Below are 22,196 nucleotides of genomic sequence, written 5' to 3'. Positions count from 1 at the left end.
TTGTAGTTTCATTGTACGTGTTTCTTTATTACAATGCGACTTCGAAATATTATTGATTTTTCTTGGTGTTATATTTGGAATTTTTTAAACTGTAATTCTCTCAATGTTTCATTATTTGTATTGCAATTAAAATATCCACATTAAAGAAGCACATTATGTTGGTACTATGATGTAACTAATCTTGATATTTTCCTTTAATGCTCTGACAATGCTGGGCAAACTTCTGGGATTATTTCTTCCATAATCTGTTTTGAAATTCGCAAAAGGCTTGTAAACGAATCCCCTGTCACCAAGAATCGTAGTCACTGTGAACCAGGAATATTGACATATACAATCAACCAAAAATAGCGTTTTACATACTTTGTTAATTACACAATAACAGTCTTCAAAGGATGAATTGAATTTAGTACAATAAATACTGTCCTATCTTGACTTGAGATTGGTTCTCGCATGTTGGTGGCTGATTTTTTAAAGTTTGGTCCGATTTTCATCAATAATTCTCCAGAATTGGTGGATATCATTCGAGTAGTCCTAAAGGTTTTTATACTGGCCGCTGATGTCTTGAAAGTTTATAGCACTTAAAAATTACTCCCTAGCCGCTTCCCCGTTTTCCATGGTCGTGCATCGTGCGAGATAGAATGGAACTAGAAAGGTGTTCGAGGCTTGCGCGTTGCTCAGATGGTTCGTATCGTGTGCACCGCTTGTTCGAGAGTGCACAATTTACTCCGCGCTTCCCAAGAGGACTAATAATATTATATATATAGGCCTCTTGGCGCTGCCCCTGTGCGTCCGTGTATACCCGGCCGAGTTCAAAACAGACAACGCCGCCACTGCTATTCGGTAATCGTTCCTTGCGACATAATTGGGGGATCCACCGAAGCCTATGGGCAAAGAATTCTGAATGACAGCAGTAGTTTCGCTAGTGTTGTCTGTTCTAGAGTTTTGTAGATACTTTCGGTTTCATCGATATGTTAGGGCGATATCGTGTTATGAGATACGTACAGTTGGTTATTGATTTTGAAATTTAATTGTAAATATGTTTACTTGTTAATTTGTTTTTTTTTTAAATGAATGGTAAACATATACTTTTCGTGAAGTTAGCAAGCAAATTTTATGGACGTAACAATCATATTACATGACTGCTTTGTAGATATTTGGCTACAGTGTTATCACACTTATGGGATTGGTGTGTAATTTGAGGATTTCCCACACGCCATTTCGTACACTGCACAGTTTTTCCTTTTTAATATCCTGAGGTTTGAGGTGTGTTGTGATTTCAAATGCATTAGTGGTCCAATGTATTAGGATTATTCCGAATTTTTTTTCGGTAATATAATTTTAACAAGTAATCTCATCGTGGAGAGATGTACAGTACACATAGGTGAGTTTGAATGAAATGCACACGATCTATTATCCTACATGATTTAATACTCGAATTCTTTTATATTCGTATCATTAGTGGCTCTATAGTGACATTTTAAGTCTGATGAATAAAGTGTACAGAAATAAAAATTCTTATGACGTATTTTCATACTTTTGTTTAATATGTTTGTGTGTGTTTTTTTTTTTGCAGTTTTGATATGGCACTGTTTACTATATTACTGCATGCACACTCTCTTAAAACAAATGCGTATAGTTGGCCTTATAATAAGTTTATTGCTAAATTGTTTTCGGTAAAACTCAATGTCTGTTGCTCCTACTAATTTCCCTATAATCACTTGTTGTTTCTGTGGGATAATGTATCTTTCTGTACTCTACAGAAGTCGTTTAATGTCTTACGATGGGGATGATCTTAAAGATGAACTGGGCAAGGAAGACTGTATATTAGAACCAGAAGTTATTGTAACAGTTAAAGAAGAAGTTAAGGTGAGTACTAAACTTTGAGTGTTTAATGACTTCTGAGACATTGTATGCGATAGTTAATTACATTGTTGACTAAACCTTACATTGCCTACAGTTACATACCAACCTGTCAGCCACTTATTATTGTATCAACACTTATTCATTTTGGTATTTTATGGTACTACAAAAATTACATTAAATGAAAACAGACATTTACTGTGTGCGACAATTTGTTTCCCTTATAATGAGAACATTTTATGATGGCTTTAGCCCAGACCTGCACAAACGGCGCTCGTTGAGCGCGGCCGCTCCTTCGGAGCGGGAGAGCTGTCTAACAGCTCGCCGAAAAGTACGTCAGAATGACGTAAGCCTGCTATAGGTAGAGGATAATTCATGAAGCTATCTGATGTAGTATGTATTATCAGTTAGCTATTTCACTTTGCCTATCTACGGCTACATAATGGAGGAATCTAAAAGATGGGAAAGATATCATCAGGCAAATTCTTTCAATATTACATGGAAAATTGCTTATTTTTTCACAGCAGCTGAAGTCAATACTTATCTGCCACAAAAGTTTGAAAGAAAGAGGAAAACATAATGTAATGCATCATTACTAGTCCACATGTAGAGATACGATGGTTTTGTTAGTGAAGATCGCAGTAAAATGGTTCGGGAGTTGAAAGTTGCATTATTACATGAGGTAGGGTACGTTACAATTTATTAATCTCCAACAATTTAAATATCTCTCAGCTCATTGTTGATATGTTGAATAAATTACGGGATTTCAGTCGTAAACGTACACTTTTCGTAAGTCAGTTTCGGGAAGGTAATATGACTCACTTTTGAACGATAGAAACTGCTCGTGATGAAGCCATGTTAAACGATTATGTGCAAATATTAATTGAAATTCAAAATAAATTTAATTCTAGGTTCCAAGTTCTTGTCTTAATTGGAAAGAAGTTTAAAGTTATCATGATAAATTCCTTCAATACCAGTTGATACAGTGTTATACAATTTACAGGTCCGCCTGGTTGGCGCAGTTGTATAGTGCAGACCTTCTATGCCCGAGGTTGCGGATTCGATTAATAAATAATATAATAATCCGTGGCGCTACAGCCCATGAAGGGCCAAGACCTACCAGCCGGCTGCTGGCCTCACAGCCACATGCCGAAGCAGAGATGGACGATCATCCAACCAGAATGGAGGTATCATGTGGTTAGCACGATGAGCCTCCCAGCCGTTATAGCTGGTATTCGCAACCGGATTTCGCTACCTATCATAGCTCACCAAGTGCATCACGATGCTGGGTGGGCACCGGTCCCATACACTGGCCGAAATTTCATGAGAAAATTTCTTCCCCCATGAGGACTCGAACCAGCGCACATTCCATAACTCGAGTCCTAGGTAGGATGCCTTAGACCATGATGCCACAGCGCAGGACTGCGGATTCGATTCCGGATGGCATTTAAGTGTGCGACAGGCTTATGTCAGTAGATTTACTGGCATGTAAAAGAAGTCCTGCGGGACAAAATTCGGACACACGGGCAACGTTGATATAACCTTGGCAGTTGTGAGCATCGTTAAATAAAACATAATATTTTACATTTAACGATTTACAGCTCGAACTTATTGATCTTCAATGTAACCTAAGGGCTAAAGACCATTTGAATAATACTACTAGCCTGGTTGAGTTTTACAAGACTAAACCATTGCAATAATATCCACGACTACATAGCCTGGCTGTGAAAAGGATTGCTATGTTTTTCTCAACATTTATATTTGTGAGCAACAGTTTTCTATAATCAACTTTAATAAAGGCAGACATCGAACATTTGTAATTGATGTTTCATTACTGTTCCTTTCAGCTGCCAACAGCATAAAACCCCGTTTTCATGTACTGATAAATAAATATCAAAATGATATTGTACAATTAAATAGCTATAGAATTTCTATTATTTCTGTAAAATAAATATTGCTTTATTAATTAATAATAGTCCAAGATAGTTTTGTAAACATTGAATGGAAATTCATTTCATGAACACTCATACTATTACTTCCTTTTGTGTACATTTTGTATGAGATCACTCCTTCTTCCAGTCCACCCTTATGCAGAGCGCAGCTAATATTTACATTCTGCTCATGAGCTGTGAGCTGGCTCGGAGAGCGCAAACCTTGCGCAGGCCTGCTTTAGCCCATTAATATAATTATGGGTGAAATGATGTCTCCCCACACTAAACACTGGAGAGAAAACGTATTAAATCATTGAAACCTTTTTCACATTCCTCGACCCCATGTCACTTAAATATCCCCTCAACTAACCCACTAACCTTGGCAGATATGTTGGCATCATGTCACACCACTTATCTATCCCCTCATCTAACCCATAACAAAACGCAAATCGGATGTCAGTCCTGTGGGTAGTGTGGCGAGATGTCGAAGATTGGCCTAATTACGAACAACAGATATAAGAGTAGCTATTATTTGATGATAACATTTTCTTAATAAAATTATTTTTTTTTTAACTGAACATGGACCTATTTTTTTAGTTGGTTATTTAATGATGCTGTATCAACTACTAGGTTATTTAGCGTCGATGAGATTGGTGATAGTGAGATGGTATTTGGTGAGATGAGGCTGAGGATTCGCCACAGGTTACCTGGCATTCACCTTACGGTTGGGGAAAACCTCGCAAAAAACCCAACCGGGGATTGAACCCGCGCCCGAGCGCAACTTCAGACCTACAGACAAATGCCTTAACTGACTGAGCCACGCCATGCCTGTGTATAAAAAAACATAAACATCTGAAGGGTATGATATATGGCCTGCAAGTTTTCAAATAAATTTGTTAATATACATGAGGTAGGCAGTGAATTTTTCACCATGGCTGTGTGTTTTATTTCATGTGTTTGCTTATAACAAAAATATCTGCTCTAATCTAATCATTACACAGTTTATAACAATCTTGAATATATCCTGCTTGTCAGGGCCCAACCAATGCTTGAAGTCACGTTCATTTTCCTAACAAATTCTAGGATGTTCATATTTTGCAGCATCGTCACACTGTATCATTCTTTTTAGTCCTCTGAGCCGTTTATTATCTTTTTCATTAGATTCCATAGCAGCGCGAATGCACAGTTTAATTAAATTACTGAAACTGGTAAATGATACCTCAAAAATGGAAAATAATTGGAGTCAGATGTATGTTAAAATAATCTGAATAACTCATTCATTGTTGAATGGCTAGTTCTCGGGTTTGTTTCAGGCAGCTTTAGAGGAAAAAATGCACTGAATCAATGGCTGCGTTCAGCCGGGACAGCGCTAATTCAGCTATTCATTTTTGCTGAGTTACAGCAGCTTTGAGGTCCTGAACGACCATTGCAAAATGTCCGCTGTGTTTACAAAGAAACACGCTGCTATCGTTCCGTCTAATTCACACCTGTGGAGTAACGGTCAGCGCGTCTGGCCGCGAAACCAGGTGGCCCGGGTTCGAATCCCGGTCGGGGCAAGTTACCTGGTTAAGGTGTTTTCCGGGGTTTTCCCTCAACCCAATACGAGCAAATGCTGGGTAACTTTCGGTGCTGGACCCCGGACTCATTTCACCGGCATTATCACCTTCATATCATTCAGACGTTAAATAACCTAGATGTTGATACAGCATCGTAAAATAACCAAATAAATAAATAAAATCGTTCCATCTACTTCGGAATATATGATACCATTGGTTGTTGCCTACCCCCTCCACTTTCGCTGGCTAGCAGTAGGCTTGCAGTGAAAAAAATTTTGCTACGAAAAATGGCGCCCGCTATTTCAGTGCTGTCAGCCAGCAAGGCGCTCAGTGCTGTCGCTATTTCAGCGCTACCTCAGCGCTGTCCTGGCTGAACGGAGCCAATATTAATGAAAGCGCTGCAAACCGTCTGACAGTTATTGCATTACATTAAATTGAACAGTGAAATATAATACATCTTCATATTTTTATACAGTATTACTGGGCAAAATATGTTTTTGCATACCTTAATAAAAATATTATGGTACATGGTACAATCAGCTAAATTATGTTATGCATATCATAATTATGGTACAATTGGTATCACTTGTTACATATTAATTAGTTGGTAAAATCCAAGAATCAGTCGCTGCTTTTCAGAGCACTTGGGAATCGATGATGCAATATATAATGTCATGTATGATGATACTTCAAAACATTAATTTAATCGGGAGCTGTCACCCCCACTTTTTTTCTCTCCCATCCTACACCACTCCACTGTACTCTCTTCCTCACGTATTTTTTCCACTTCCTTCTTTCTTTCTATACCTACTTTATTCTGTTAACTTCTTTATATTAAATTAGAATACATGACTTACCTTTGAATAGGCTGGGATTCGATTGTAAAGCCTTTCATTTAGTGAACCACTATCATATCCATTATGCTATAAATTTGTTGACTAACAAACCCTTAAAAATTATACTTACCCACAATTGACACCAAATACTTCCAAAGGTATTAAACATATGACTTTATTATTATATAATAGAACTGAATTCATTAATCTTATTACAGTTAATATAACACATCACGAATTAATTAACTTATTTTGTACAAGGAACTAATATGATAAATATCTGAACGATGGCGTTACTACTCTTATCCACTATCATTTTGTCTTACTGTATATATGTATATTAAATCGATTCACTACAGTACTCCCTTTAGTATTCTATTAATTTTAATTGAGGTGAGTTAAATTGCCACATTTTTATTAAAACCGTTTTTCGTACTTACACTGTAATGTGCGGACATATGTGACATCATATAGGCCCATTACGTCATCCAATTTCTTGATTGGGAAAACAGTGACTATTCTTTGAATTCTACCAATTAGTTTGTAGTTAATTTCTTAATTACCGGTACGTTAGCAATGTCATGGAAAATTATTTTATTTCCCAGTATTACTATGAATGAAACCAACGTATTTTGTTTATTATGAAACTAGTTTCCTCTTCTGGCACAAGGTTCAGGCCAAATGACTTGTTTCAACTTCAGACTTTTATATAAACTCTCTAAGGACTTCTAGGCTTATCAACACTCCTTCCTCTTGGCATATAATTCAAAATCACCTTCTGTAATCGTGATCTGATATTGTATTTTTCTTTTCACTAATCAATTAAAGACGAGAAATAGTGAGTAATCAGCAAGGGATCACTGGTCTTTTACAAGGTATGTGGCAAGGTTAGTGGGTTAGTTGAGGGGATATCTAAGTGACGTGAGATCAAGGAATATGTAAAAAGATTTCACTGATTTAAGATCCTCGGCCTGACATCACTTAGAGATCACCTCAACTAACCGACTAACCTTGTCGCATACTTTGTAAAAGACGGGCGGTCCCTTGCTAATTACCAAATAGTGTATTGTGAAATGTATTTCAATTCCTCTCCATTTCATTTCTGACTTATCGATAAATTCTTTAGAATCTGTTAGTGCCACACTTCTACATATTCTTCTACATGTTTATTAGAATATTAATATGACTTAGTAAAATATTTGAAATAGATATTTAACCTATCTCTAAAATTATAATGGTCACAGAGCGAATTGACTTCGACATTTTGTTTCTATATCATGTTTGGATGAATGTTATAAAGGCTTCCTCAATAAAATTAGACCAGAGCAACTCTATTGTCTTCAGCACGTTATGGCGATACTGTTCGTCTTAATTCCTTAAAATATTTTTCTTACAGTACGTGATACTATTTTGTCCAGAAAACTTCTTTTCGAACTGTGAATTTTTTTATGACTTAACATTAGAATTTAGCAGCCACCTGGCGATCCAGTGGCTGAAGCACTGGACACATAATTCTGTGGACCTGGGTCCGATCCCCGGCATACCACTGATTTTTTTTTAAATTTTATTGGGTTTTTTACGATGCTGTATCAACATCTAAGGTTATTTAGCATCTGAATGAAATGAAGATGATAATACCGGTGAAATGATTCCGGGGTCCAGCACCGAAAGTTATCCAGCATTTGCTCGTATTGGGTTGAGGGAAAACCCCCAGAAAAAACCTCAACCAGGGAACTTGCCCTGACTGGGATTCGAACCCGGGCCACCTACTTTCGCGGCCAGACGTGCTGACTGTTACTCCACAGGTGTGTACTACCACTGATTTATGACTTAGGTTGGGCAAGCAGATGGTCCACGTAACACAGGAGTCTTCTCAGGGAGCCTGGTTCCCCTCTGGCATCCCAAGATACCTCTATAATCATTTCATCTCATCATGAATGTAGCATAGACCAGTCTTCTATGGCACACTCTGGGCAATGACTGTCGGTAAATTGGTCTATACAAGTAGCGTCATATGAGTGAATGACGAATGGTCAAGTATAAGTGAGGAGGCGAGACCTGACATGTGAGCTGTGCGAGAAGGGAATGAGCCATCAAAAAGAGAGTTTTTTTTTTTTTCAGGATGGTTAATTTTATACGAATCTCCTGACATGGAAGTTCATCTCAGATTGAAACTTACCTTCCCCCTCCATATCCTTTGGTGATATAAGTACGGCACATAACGATGAAAGAGTAATGGAAAGGAGAAAAATTCCCTCCGGCGCCGGGATTTGAACCCGGGTTTTCAGCTCTACGTGCTGATGCTTTATCCACTAAGCCACACTGGATACCCACCCTGGTGTTGCACAGAATCGTCTCAGTTTAAGTTCCAACTCTTGGGTTCCCTCTAGTGGCCCCCTCTGCACTATGTCATAGATGTCTATGAATGTAGGACTGAAGTCCACACATATGCTGAGGTGCACTCGTTATGAGTGACTAGTTGGCCGGGATCCAACGGAATAAGCGCTGTCTTAAATCACTAAGTGATTTACGCATATCATATATATTATTTTAATGTACCGAAGTACATATGATATTTCCATGCAGATATTCTGCGTCATCATACGATGAAAGAGTAATGGAACAGAGAAAAATTCCCTCTGGCGCCAGGATTTGAACCCAGGTTTTCAGCTCTACGTGCTGATGCTTTATCCACTTTATCCGGTGTAGCTTTCAAATCCCGGCGCCGGAGGGAATTTTTGTCTGTTCCATTACTCTTTCATCATATGATGACACACAATATCTGCATGGAAATATCATATGTACTTCGGTACATTAAAATAATATATATGGCACATAAGGTCACAGAACAAATCTTGCGGCCCACACCTGTGGAGTAACGGTCAGCGCGTCTGGCTGCGAAACCAGGTGGCCCGGGTTCGAATCCCGGTCGGGGCAAGTTACCTGGTTGAGGTTTTTTCCGGGGTTTTCCCTCAACTCAAGACGAGCAAATGCTGGGTAACTTTCGGTGCTGGACCCCGGACTCATTTCACCGGCATTATCACCTTCATTTCATTCAGACGCTAAATAACCTAGATGTTGATACAGCGTCGTAAAATAACCCAATAAAACAAAAAAAACAAATCTTGCCTCTTGTACTGTACCTGCCATTAGTAAAAAGAAAAATGGTAGTAGATGAAATATGCTGATCTAAATTATGACGAGCCATAATAAACACAAAGAGAAAGTGACCATTTCCAGACTATGTTGAGGTTTCACATTCAGTGAATGCCCACAGACTAATGTGTCATCGTTCGGGACCATAAACAAGCAGCTGAGGGAATATTGGTGGGCCGGTTATTACTGGATCGGTATCATGAACGACAGTTGAAATGAAAAGAAATTGTCAGCAAATACAGTAATTATACATTGATTTTTGGAAAACAATGGGACAACTGAAAGGCTTGTCAGCTTTCTTTGCGCTAACATAGACTATTTAAACTTTGACCCTTAAAAGACAATGTGATTTGCACAAGGGAAGTTAATCTATTTACAATTTTTAAATTGGTTTATTTTAAGATGCTTTATCAACTGCGATGGTTATTTAGCGTCTTGAGTGAGATGAAGGTGATAATGCCAGCGAAATGAGTTCAGATTCCAGCACTCAAAGGTATCTAGTGTTCACTTTTAATGTGTTGAGAGAAAACCCTGAAAAAACCTCAAACAGGTAACTTACCCCAACCAGAATTTGAACCTAGGCCCGCTTGTTTCACGGTCAGAAATGCTAACCATTACTCCATAGTGGTGGACAGAGAAATTGAAGGTCTGTCAGTCTTCTTTGCGCTAAACTCAAAGCTCGCCACCTGTTGCTGAGAATAAGATGTGATAATACAAGTGAGAGGTTCTCTGTATGTCATTTGTCTTTATAGCGCAAAAACTTAAATTTTGTTTTATTTATTGATTAGTCGACAAAAAGAGTTAACGGAGAAACTAGCGCACAAGTCGTTCTGGTCATTTTGGAAGTGAAAATTGTTGAATCTATATGGAACTTTTTTTGTGGAGTTGGCGTTCAAAATTAAGGATTTTGCAGGGATATATTTGAAGAAAGGAAAATTGTTAGAAAATGTAGTAAATTACGTTTGAAATGAGAGATGCGTTGTAATGGATGTGAAAATGTTGTGGTTTGTAGTGAAAGAAGAAAACATAGGGATATAAAACGCATGATGTGATGTAATGTGAAGAATACATAACTTGTATTAACTTAATATAATAAGCACTCAGATATAATGAAACAGAACAACTAATAATGAAAAAACACACAATTTTCCTACTGTAACTTCGTTTGTACATCCACCATTACACTGGCTTATTATAGATCAGTACTGACAACATTACTAAACAAAAAAATTACCAGCCTTTGCCAAGCACTTGAAAATCTTGCACTCAATCGCTATCATCTTTTTATTCGCATAGACCTCTGGGATAGAGGCCCTTAATATCGTCTAAGCTAACCTTACTTATGACTTTTAAGGAACCTGGCAGTTCATTGCCACCCCTCACATAAGCCCGCCATTAGTCCCTATCCTGAGCAAGATTAATCCAGTCTCTACCATCATATCCCACCTCCTTAAAATCAATTTTAATATTATCCTCCCATCTACGTCTCGGCCTCCCCAAAGGTCTTTTTCCCTCCGGCCTCTCAACTAACACACTATATGCATTTCTTGATTCACCCATATGTGATACATACCCTGCCCATCTCAAACATCTGGATTTAATGTTCCTAATTAGGCTATGTCAGGTGAAGAATACAATAACCTAACCTTACCTAACCAAAATAATAATACAGTAGAACTTGGTTATAACGACATCCAAGGGACTTTAAAAATTATGTTGTTATAAACGAGTGTCGTAGTAACCGAGATTCATATTATCAGTCTAATGAGGTGAAAAATGAAAAATTACAAATTTAAATAGGCTTATTTCAGATTTATGTATTCACTTTTAAGCCTACCATGAACTTAATAAAATACACGTACAATTATAAATACAGTATTCCGTATTAAAATAGTTTGTTCAGTACTCACAAAACTTTTTTACTTAGCAGTGAAGTAATCAGTCATTTTACTCTGTTGTCTCCTACTTGCCCAATACACACTTTCCAAATTACGTTCTACGAGTATGTTCATTATTTCAGTTACAATTTCACTGCTCCCTCCCCTACCTTCGATCCATTCTGTTCAAATGCAGTAACAATTTTATCCTTGCTCTTCGAAATCATTTGGACTGTGGAATTAATTAGGCCAAACCCATGATAGACGTAAGCTTTTTTAATTCCATTCTCAATTTGATGAATTACTTTAACTTTTTCTTCCAACGTTAAAACTTTTCTTTTAGTGCCATACTGCGTTAAAATGCGTGCACTTAGTGAAAACTTCCTGTCGAAATTGACTGCACACAGGTACCGTCATATTAAAGAAATTACCCCCAAACTAAATTCAGCTTGTTTTGCTATTAGATCTATGCAAAAGATAGTAAATATCAGTACCTTAAAAACAATATACTTTGCATACTTCCACTCGGTAATGAGTTTTGGAATAATATTCTGGGGAAATTCCACAGATAGTAACAATATATTTATATTACAAAAAAGAGTAATTAGAATAATAGTAGGTGCTAAATCTAGGGAATCATGTAGGACTATTTAAAAAAAACTACAAATAATGCCCAAGGCTTGTCAGTATATATTTTCATTAATAATCTTCCTCGTATGTAATCTTGAAAACTTTGTAACTAATTCAACAGTTCATAGCATAAATACACGTCAAAAAAATGACTTTCATACTCCATCGGCAAGTCTATCGTGCTATCAAAAAGGAGTGCGTTATATGGCAGTAAAAATTTTTAACAGCCTCCTTATTGATATAAAAAATGAAACTTAAAACATAAAATTATTTAGAGCCAAATTGAAGAAGTAACTAATTTCTCACGCCTTCTATTCTGTAGGTGAATTCATGACATTCAATAACACTCCAGGAAAATGATACTAAAACTTTGTGTTGTACTAGTAGACTATATTGTAAATCTCATCTGTATATATTTCATCTAGACTGTGACTATGAATTAAGATTTTATAATAGTATTGAGTTTTTTGACTTGTTCCATATTCTAGCTGTAAGCAATGTATGAATACCATGGAATGTTAATAAATACAATACAATACAATACCGCATGAATTTGGACAGGTTACAATGGGATGGGGAACCTGCCTGTCTTCCAGAAATCTATGACAGAAGGAGAGAGTAAAGAATATGCCAGGCTATCAGATTTCAACAAAATCGTATTCTAAACTGAAGTTGAAAATGACGTTATATGCGAGGTAGACGCATATACGTTTGTCATATTAAGCAAGGTAGAAAAGCAAATGTCTTATGGGGAATTAGTTGGGACCACAGAATATTTGACGTTATAGGCGAGGTGTCGCACAAAACGAGGTCGCTATAACCAAGTTCTACTGTAATAATAATAATAATAATAATAATAATAATGATAGTCTTACCTTGAAGACATTCATATGCTAATAGGCTTTATAGACAACATAGTTGACCTGGTTTGCGAGTTGGTATAGCGCTGGCCTTCTATGCCCAAGGTTGCGGGTTCGATCCCGGGCCAGGTCGATGGCATTTAAGTGTGCTTAAATGCGACAGGCTCATGTCAATAGATTTACTGGCATGTAAAAGAACTCCTGCGGGACAAAATTCCGGCACATCTGGCGACGCTGATATAACCTCTGCAGTTGCGAGCGTTGTTAAATAAAACATTATTATTATTATTATTATTATTATTATTATTATTATTATTATTATTATTATTATTATTATTATTATTATAGACAACATAACTGTAAATATTTTGAGACTGCAATCTGTTTTCTTTCATTTAGGAATTTGATCTCTTTTTATGTCTTTCGAAATCGACATTTTTATTGTAATTACAATATTTATAAAAATTCAGAAATTTCTTCTGGTGTCTAACACATGATTTGAAGATGTGTAGTAAGCTAATTTGTATGAAAAAATATTCACCATATAGGTCTTCATGGACAAGCTGTACAAACCAATGGAACAAAATTTTAGATTTCAGAAGCTTTAAAAAAAATCATGCTACAAGTACTAGACAGCTAATGTCACTGTTTCACAGTAGGCCTAAATGTTTCGTTGCATTATGTTGGACATAACACACTGCCACTCTGCCATCATTGATGGAACAGTCAGCCTGGGTAGCGTAGTTGGTATAGCATTGGCCTAATGTGCTCGAGGTTTTGGGTTCGATCCTGGCCCAGGTCGATGATATTTAAGTGTGTTTAAATGCGACAGGCTCATGTTAGTAGATTACTGGCATGTAAAAGAATTCCTACGGGGCAAAATTCCGACACACCAGTGACACTGATATAACCTCTGCTGTTGCGAGCATCGTTAAATAAACCATATTTTGAAATTTTTTATGGAACAAGTGTTGGACAGTGATTTTCTTTCCCATCCCTCTCCATGCAACAGCCATTTCCATCATAAAATATCCTACTGTTGGTATTTTTCTTCTTCTATAGCATTTTTCCCCATTTGATTCCATGCAATTTTTGACGACATTTAGGTCCGGAGATCTAGACAGACATCAGTGGAACATAATGCTTCGAACACTGAGAGACTTTGTTTAGAATTTGACGTGGATCATTATCTTGCTGATAGAGCCGGACTTTACGTCGGCAAAATAATTTTTTTATGAGATCAAAATGTTCTGTTATCTCCACATATTTACCAGAGTTAACAGGATCCTACACAAAATACAGTTGTTTCTGTTCTTTTCGAATTCAGGCACCCAACCTCACATCAAAACAGAACCACTTTGGGTACAAAACTCGTAGGAAAGGAACCTTTCGTGGCTCTGCCAATGAACTGTCTGTGGGAAGTTTGACAGAAAATAAGAACTCATCTGAAAAAAGGACTGCTCTCAATTTTTCTACCATTCAATGCAATCTCATCTTATACCACTGGTTATGTGTCCGACGATTTGCAGAAGTCCGTAGTGGCTTGTGAACTACAACAGCGTATTTCATTCCCTAGTCTCGGAAGATTGAAACCTACAGTACAAAGCTTATACTTAGCATCTGGCCCCAACATCATGTTGAATGTCCATTAAGGCGACACTGTACATCGAACTGTGTTTATCTTCACAAGTTTTATTACTTTTAGTAATTGTCTGCTGTCTTTTTCACACATTGCCTGCTCCCTCGAAGTTATGAATAAATTGATGCCCAAGCTATTTCATGACAGGACTAGCAACACAGTGTTCAACCAATCTACATGCTTAGGCAGATATCACATTCATTCCTACTGTGAAGTAAAATTAGATTTATATGTTCTAGTAACTTTTATAAGAAATAATACGGCTGTAATGCCAATTTGCTTTTAAATTAACAAGATAATGATATTTTCTTAGTTGGTTCCTCATTATTATAAGTTGATGACCATTATACAGGGCAAACCGTATGTCATCATCATCATATCCCTCACGTATTAGACCCTACAGGATCTGTTACGGTCTCATGCCAGCGCTTTCGTGGTCTTCCCAATTTCCTCTTTCCTCTTGGTAAATAAGTAAGAATCTGTTTAGGCCATCTAGTGCGATCCATCCTTTCGACATGCTTTTTCCACTGAAGTCGATATTGTTGAACAAAATTAACTATAGGATCCATTTTGAGTTCCTGCAATATGTCCAATTTTTACGGTGTTCCAGCAAAGAGCATCCCGCTGTTTGTCTCATGAACCTCATTTCCGCTGTCGTCAGCCTTCGCTCATCAGCTTTTCTGATTGTCCATGCCTCGCTACCGTAAGTGAGGACCGGTCGAGCTAGTGTTTTATATACCTTTAGCCTTGTATGTTTCTGAACATGGGAGGATTTGAAGACGGCGTTAATGACGCCAGTGATTTTTATAAATTTAGATATTTTGTTTGACATATCTTCATCAGTGATATAAGAGAGGTTATAACCTAAATAGTTAAATGAATTAACACGTTCAATTAAAGTATTAGCAAACCGTATGTAATGTCATTATTTGCAGGGGGTTATTCCTTGAGATATTTTAAACAAAAAGTTTAATACAATTTTGCTCGTTTTTTCTTCCTTTTCGAGAAAAAAAAATTGTTTTGTATGAAATATTTCATAGCGTACTTTGAGAAAGCTAATGAATTAATTCCCAGTATGCTCAGTCAATTTAAGAGAACGGTGTATTATAATAATAAATTATTGAAAGAATTTTAATTTTGTCCGAAATAAGCAGAAATTTGATCCGAACAAATTTAACTTTTCATTCTGCAAAGGAATCTTAAAATGACAATGCTGTAAGGCTATTGTGTGGAGAGAAGCAGATACATAGGCCCAGGTATCCTGAACAACTTGCGTGTGCGTTTGTGAGAGGGATGGAAGAGACAACGAGAAATGCAAACAACACAAACCAATTGGGTTAAAAATAGCTCGGAAAATTTCGTTTCTTGTATGTAAGTGGACCGGTTAGGCTACTACCACACTCTACTATATACAGTCACGAAGCTTGAGTTTTGAGGGTGCTAGAAACAATAGACTGTGACGGTTCTATTTTGCATTGCCTGTAATGAGGCGATATTAGCGATCCTAGAGGTGAGCAACTATCTAATGTTTGCATATTTACTACGTATTGAGCTTCGCGACTGTATATACTAGACTGTGCTACTACAGTGATGGGGAACAGCCTCTCTCAGAGAGCTTAGCTCCTTCTGCTACCTTAGTTGCTGTTGTTCTATGTTTGCAAATGCCAGGGGAATCATGATACATGTTTAAACATTTAATTACATGAATTCTCATTTGCACACAATTTTAATTAGTATATTCTTCCCCCAGAAATTTAAATATTATTTAACTCGTGTTATGTTTAATAGTGGTTTTTTAGATATGTCTATCCTTTGAGAAAATAGCTTGGCTGCATTCTTATATTAAAATATCATAGTAAGAGGTTGAGTATTCCTGTGTATTCATTGATTGCCCTCATACATGGTGCAAAATTAAATATATTGTTAAATTTTTCAGTTCCTGGAACAATGATAGAAGTAAATAACATCAAAATTAGGTCAATCCAATGGAATTTTTACTAGAAGTTCTCCTTGATGTTTTTGCTCAATGCAACAAGATCAGAGCGAAATGTAAGAACAAAAGATTGGTGGCCAGGCACTGTGATTTCGGCAGTCAGCAACAAACAGATGGATATTTTTCATCTATACTTCTAGGTAATTTTATACTTTCAATAAAATATTATTTCTTGATTTCGCAATGAAAAAAAAGGGGGGCATGATGTATGTTTTGAAAAATTTTTATATAGTTTTCATACTATTTTCATCATTTAAATTTTTTTAACAATATATGGCAAAATGGAACTGGAGTATTTAATGTAATAAATAAGAACTATGTTTTGTCGGAATGCATTTTGTAAAAAAAAAAAAAAAAAAAAAAAAAAATCATTTTGTTGTTCTTGCTTTCATAACTCCAATTTAAAAATGACTTGCCCAATGTATATGAACAGTTATTGATAGAAATTGATTCCATTTGCTTCACCATCATGTATCAAAACTTTTCAGATTTAAAGTGAGAGATAACTACTCATTTGTTCTTAGTTGATTGCTGTTAGTGATGAAAGATACGAATATAATCCATGTTGAATCTTTCGTACACTACTTTTAACACTTGAATATAAATCATTGATTAAATGGCGATCTTACTCATGTCACCCCACACAACACAAACATGCTGCATTCAGGACAATGGTACACAGATTACTCAACATACCCATGAGCCAACAACACTACAATGAAGAAGTGAACACAATCAAATACATAGTACAAGAAAATGGTTACAACCCAAACATAATAGACAACATCATAAGGAAGACAAAACAAAAACTCAACAAACACAAAAACACACAAAACACAAGAACACACAAAACACAACACAAATACAAGAACACAAGAAATACATCACACTAACATACAAAAACAAAAACACACACAAGATCGCATCCTCATTCAGAAAACAGAAATACAACATAGCATACAGAACAGAAAACACACTACAAAGACATCTCAACACACAAACAACACAAACAAATAAATACAACCACACAGGCATATACAAACTCACATGCAGTAGTTGCGACAGTTTCTACATTGGACAGACAGGCAGATCATTCCAAACTCGATACAAAGAACACATTAAAGCAATAACCAGAGAACACAATACATCTATATATGCCGAACACACAACTAATGCTAACCACACATACAATAACATAAATACAGACATGCAAATTCTACACATACAACCCAAAAATAAAAAACTCAACACACTAGAACAATATGAAATATGCAGACACACTAAAACACACCCTGATCAAATTCTCAACACACAGATCAATTTCAGAACACACACACTATTTGACATCACATTTCAACACTTTTCAACAATCGAATGCACCCACACAACAGGCAGCGAAGTTCGAGATGACGTCGAGATCTAGTAGGCTCTGAGGATGGTGTGAAGAAGCACCGAAACAGCTGTAAGCCGCACATTAACACGAGTAAGATCGCCATTTAATCAATTATTTATACGAATATAGTTTCACATGAAACCCAATTGGTTATGTTACTGTTTAATGTAACTTAAATTTTATTTGAAACATTTTCTCATTTGTAGAATATTTACTCAAAGGAGAAACATTATCCTCCATGGATGTTTTGTAACATATTTCACTAAGAGAATAATGTAAATTTTGCTGACTTCTGATGAGCTACAGTGACAGTAAGGTAGCTGACATTACCTATGGGCAGGTGGATTGATCAATAACCTGCAACACTTCAGAAGTCTTAATAAACAGTGCCATTTTTAAGCTACTTTCAAGTAGTCTGCATATTGGCACCGACCATCGATCTGACTGGAAACATGCTGCATCCATTTGAGTGAAAATGCCTACATCATACTTCTAAAGGAATTTGGCCAATTGTTAACTCACGTGCAATTAAAATTGTTCAGCTAAACTATGTTATGACCGTTATGGGTAACTATTGTGAAAAATGAATTTGCTAGCGGACAATCATTTGTTGAATGTCATCCTTACAGGGGGAGGTGTGTGTGTGTGTGTGTGTGTGTGTGTGTGTGTGTGTGTGTGTGTGCGTGCGTGTGCGTGCGCGTGCATGCGTGCCCAAAAAATTAATCTCCATATATAATGCATGAGCCTATCGCCCATAACTCAGGATTCAAACATCATAAGGAGAAAAGCTTTTAGAAATGGTCCATTACCTGACATGGACACTTTGTAATGTAAATACTTTCTTGTAAAAATCCCTCATGCTTTTGATGCATTATGTCAGGTTATTAGTTGATCTGAATGAAGGGGGGGGGGTGGAGCAACGGTGAATTGTTCAATGTTTGAGCTGTTTGTACTTTTTCCATTGCTGATTTTCAAAATTTTAGCACAACGTTGCTAGTTGAAAATGAAAATTATCTGTTACATTACATCATCTGTCATTGCTCCACACATGTCAATGCCTGCGTCAATTTGTGGTGTAAACATACGACCAATCAGCAGTTGGTTTGTCAAGGCATTTTGCATTATGTTTGTTGGTATGTGGAGTCTGATTAGTAGGGAATGGATTTCTAGTTCCATACCTATTTTGTTTGCTATGTCCTATACGTATGTTGTTAAGATACCTCTATGTTTCGTGTACCAATGACAACATTGAATTTAATCATAGAGGGCGTAAATTTTTCAGCAAAAATTAACAACAAATTCATCTCAAAATACGAATGCAGTGAAAGATTTGAAATGATTCCCAATGCAATGGAAGCACTGCTGCAAGATATAAGACATATCCAACAAGGAAAAATGAATCATAATCTCAAAACAACATCTTTACATTGAATGGGTACTGAGTACCAGCACCATGTAATGTTAGACATTAATGAAGTTTCTAAGTTTTCAGTGCGCAGATATCCTTTTTCTCCCTTATGTCTGTCAAAATTGCAATTTTATTTTCTTTAGTAACCTGGAATGAGCCATGCTGAATGATTCTGAATTTTTTTAATTTGGCAAGGTCATTTGTATAGTAGACTAATCAATGCATTGTTATAATCAACCAATCACATCACGAAACTCCAGGGTCGCCAGTATAGCGAAATCAAGAAACTTTTTGATGTTTTTTGTAGACATTTTATATTACCTTTTGTTCAAATTTCTTTAGTGAGATTATTTAACCTGATTATTTTCTAAGATAAAATATAAACATGTCAGTCGATGATAGTAAAAACACTACAACTTTAGTTCAGCACCTTAGCGATTTTTCGTTAACTTCTTTTAGTTACATTGTGTAATTTATTATTGCGTTTGTTAATTTCTTTAGCTGATTTTTTTTAAATTTTTGTATAACATTTGCTCTCAAGTTCAGTAAAGTGGATGTAATGGGCTCCTTGCAAAACTGCGTTAGATTGAGTTGTTGGATTATATCCCGAAAGTATTGTTTTCTCTATTGACAATATAGCAGTGGTCGGCATTTTATACATTCAGCAGTTCTACAGTGTTAGCAGCAACCCTACCTAGTTCATTCTCCTCACATGCTATAATTGGGGAAAAATGTTAAAGTTACATTTTAGTACCTCACAATATGTTGTGTCCACAATAGACCTCAACCAATCCTGCTGGTACAGGCAAACTAGAGGGTGGGGGCTAAGTCGCGTTCTACAAGTATGAAATGTACTATATTTTGCCAATCGATAGCTTCGTTTTGAGTTTGTTTCTGTTTAAGAGATCAAATACTTTCTATGAATACCTCAAATAGTTTCCTAATGAATGTGTAATGGCACCTTGTATGTTCTTCAGTAAACATTTTATTGCGTATGTTGATATCTCTTGTCAAACATAACCATATTGTCAGCATATGGGTACATCAGCCAAGGTTACCTTCTCCATGACATCGTGTAATTTATCCAGATTTTGAAGATTAATTGTGGGACTTTAAGGATTTCCTTTTAAGACTCTATTTGTCTGAGTCATTTATTCATACAGCAATAAGCCATCACTTAGCTCCAAGTTGCTGTATAGAAGATTTTCAAAGAACATCTCAAGAATTGATAACCTGGGCCTAGTATGACTGTGTATTCAATCGTCATGCTATGTCTCCAAAATCCATCACCAACATCTCTCTGGAGAAAGAAGAACAACTTGCACAACTTCTGTCAAACCAAATACTTAACTGAAATATGGTGAACTAACACTTCCTAGGTTTTGGACAAAGAAATAATAGCAGGGAAGCTGTTAATACTCTTTTTTACATTTTTGAACCACCTACTTGTGTGAGGTGGATTTATTGGCACTAACAAGTGTAAAAAACAAATGCAAAACACTGATTTTAGTTGAATACGAAATTCTTCAATTCGACCATAAATTGAGTTCTTGTGTAAGAAACAAGCTCAAATTTCTCAATAATAACATACTCAAATCTCTTAGTTTAGTTATATATAATTATAAGAGATAAACAATTACAATTTAATGTTAAATAAGATAATTTGGACCAAAGAAATGATATATTAAAACAAATTTATGATTTATTTAATGATGTTCACAACTGCCGAGGTTATATCAGCATCACCGGTGTGCCAGAATTTTGTCCTGCAGGAATTCTCTTACATGCCAGTAAATCTATTGACATGAGCCTGTTGCATTTAGGCACACTTAAATGCCATCAACCTAGGCTGGGATCGAACCCGCAACCTCGAGCACAGAAGGCCAGCGCTATACCGACTATGCTACCCAGGCCGACGAAATGATATATTAAAAATAAAAATAATATTCTACAAAAGTATTATTTGAAGAAAGATCATAATCTAAAAACAAGAAGCGTTTTTGACATTCGGCTTTTGAAAGTAGTAAATGTCTGAAAGCCCCTTTACACTATGTATGGATACGGAATTAAAATTTGGAACGAGTCTTGATATGTAGGCAACATTTTTGCACGGCTGTCCACAAGTAGCATATATACAAATATATAGGGGCTCTTGTTTACTGCACATGTGCAGTGTGTTGTAAGCGAAACTTATACAATAAGGGAGCTCCAAATTTTATTTCCGTATCTATACACTAAAATATGCTGTTTTTACTATTTACATTATCATAAAGCATGTAGGCTTAAACATATTTACACTATTATACACTATTCATAAAGTAAGTAGGCTGTAGTATTTATTACATAAAATACCTTGCATTACAATACATAACACTGTACATGATATTGTTAGTAATATTTGATCAATGTAGATGTACATTCCTTGTGATAGTATAAATAATAAAAATAGCATATACTAGTGTACACAGTGTAAATAATTTAAATTGTATATAGTGTAATTGTGAAAGTAATCCACATTTTGTTCTGCCCAACTTGATCAAACAAGAATCGCATGAGCAATCAGTCAAGTATTTCATTTGCTAGATGCACGCGCATCGTCCACTTAAAAACTACAGTAATACTTAATCTTGTAGCTTTGTGAGACAAAGCATGCACATTGTCCAGTTAAAAACTGCAGTAATACTTAATCTTGTAGCCTCATGGGACAAAGCACGGTCCCTAATTATAAGCCAATGAATAATTTGGGAAATATGCTCAAGCTCTTGAATATATCCTTCTGTTCCTTTTTCAAAATTAATATTGGATGAAATTGTTTTATTTTTTTTACCAGTTATATCACATCTCGAAAGTTTAGCAACAGACCTAATAGATTCCGCAGCACACCTGTTCGGAACCACTGTTGTAGACCCAACTGATGATGCTGACAGTTAAAAAATAACAGGATTTGCATTCCATTTAACACTGAATTTTGTAGCTGAAGAATAACCCATTAGCACACATGCTGTTGCTCGGGCCCTAGCAGCAGCTCACAGCACTGTATGAAAGACTTACACGAAC

The 22,196-nt window shown here is 36.3% G+C and overlaps 1 protein-coding gene across 6 annotated transcripts in view; it reads left to right on the top strand.

Annotated features, from left to right (window-relative positions):
- The first annotated feature begins 939 nt into the window (after window positions 1–939).
- LOC138707561 (zinc finger protein OZF-like) overlaps window positions 940–22,196 on the top strand; it is a 65,866-nt gene continuing 44,609 nt past the window's right edge. For 4 of the 6 annotated variants that reach the window (XR_011334276.1, XM_069837130.1, XM_069837129.1 and 1 more), the window contains exons 1-2: window positions 940–1,381; window positions 1,761–1,866. Coding sequence is in view for 4 of the 6 variants with exons in the window: in XM_069837130.1 (XP_069693231.1) it covers window positions 1,365–1,381; window positions 1,761–1,866 (123 nt within the window). In the remaining 2 variants the exon portion in view is untranslated. Of the gene's footprint in view, window positions 1,382–1,760; window positions 1,867–16,281; window positions 16,479–22,196 lie in introns of those variants that run through there. The other 2 variants (XM_069837127.1, XM_069837128.1) reach the window with 2 other exon arrangements.

This window comes from Periplaneta americana, chromosome 10, assembly GCF_040183065.1.
Source record: "Periplaneta americana isolate PAMFEO1 chromosome 10, P.americana_PAMFEO1_priV1, whole genome shotgun sequence".
Taxonomy (NCBI): Eukaryota; Metazoa; Arthropoda; class Insecta; order Blattodea; family Blattidae; genus Periplaneta; species Periplaneta americana.
The sequence above is the reverse complement of the archived record's forward strand: the minus strand, read 5'-3'. Positions and strand labels throughout refer to the sequence as shown.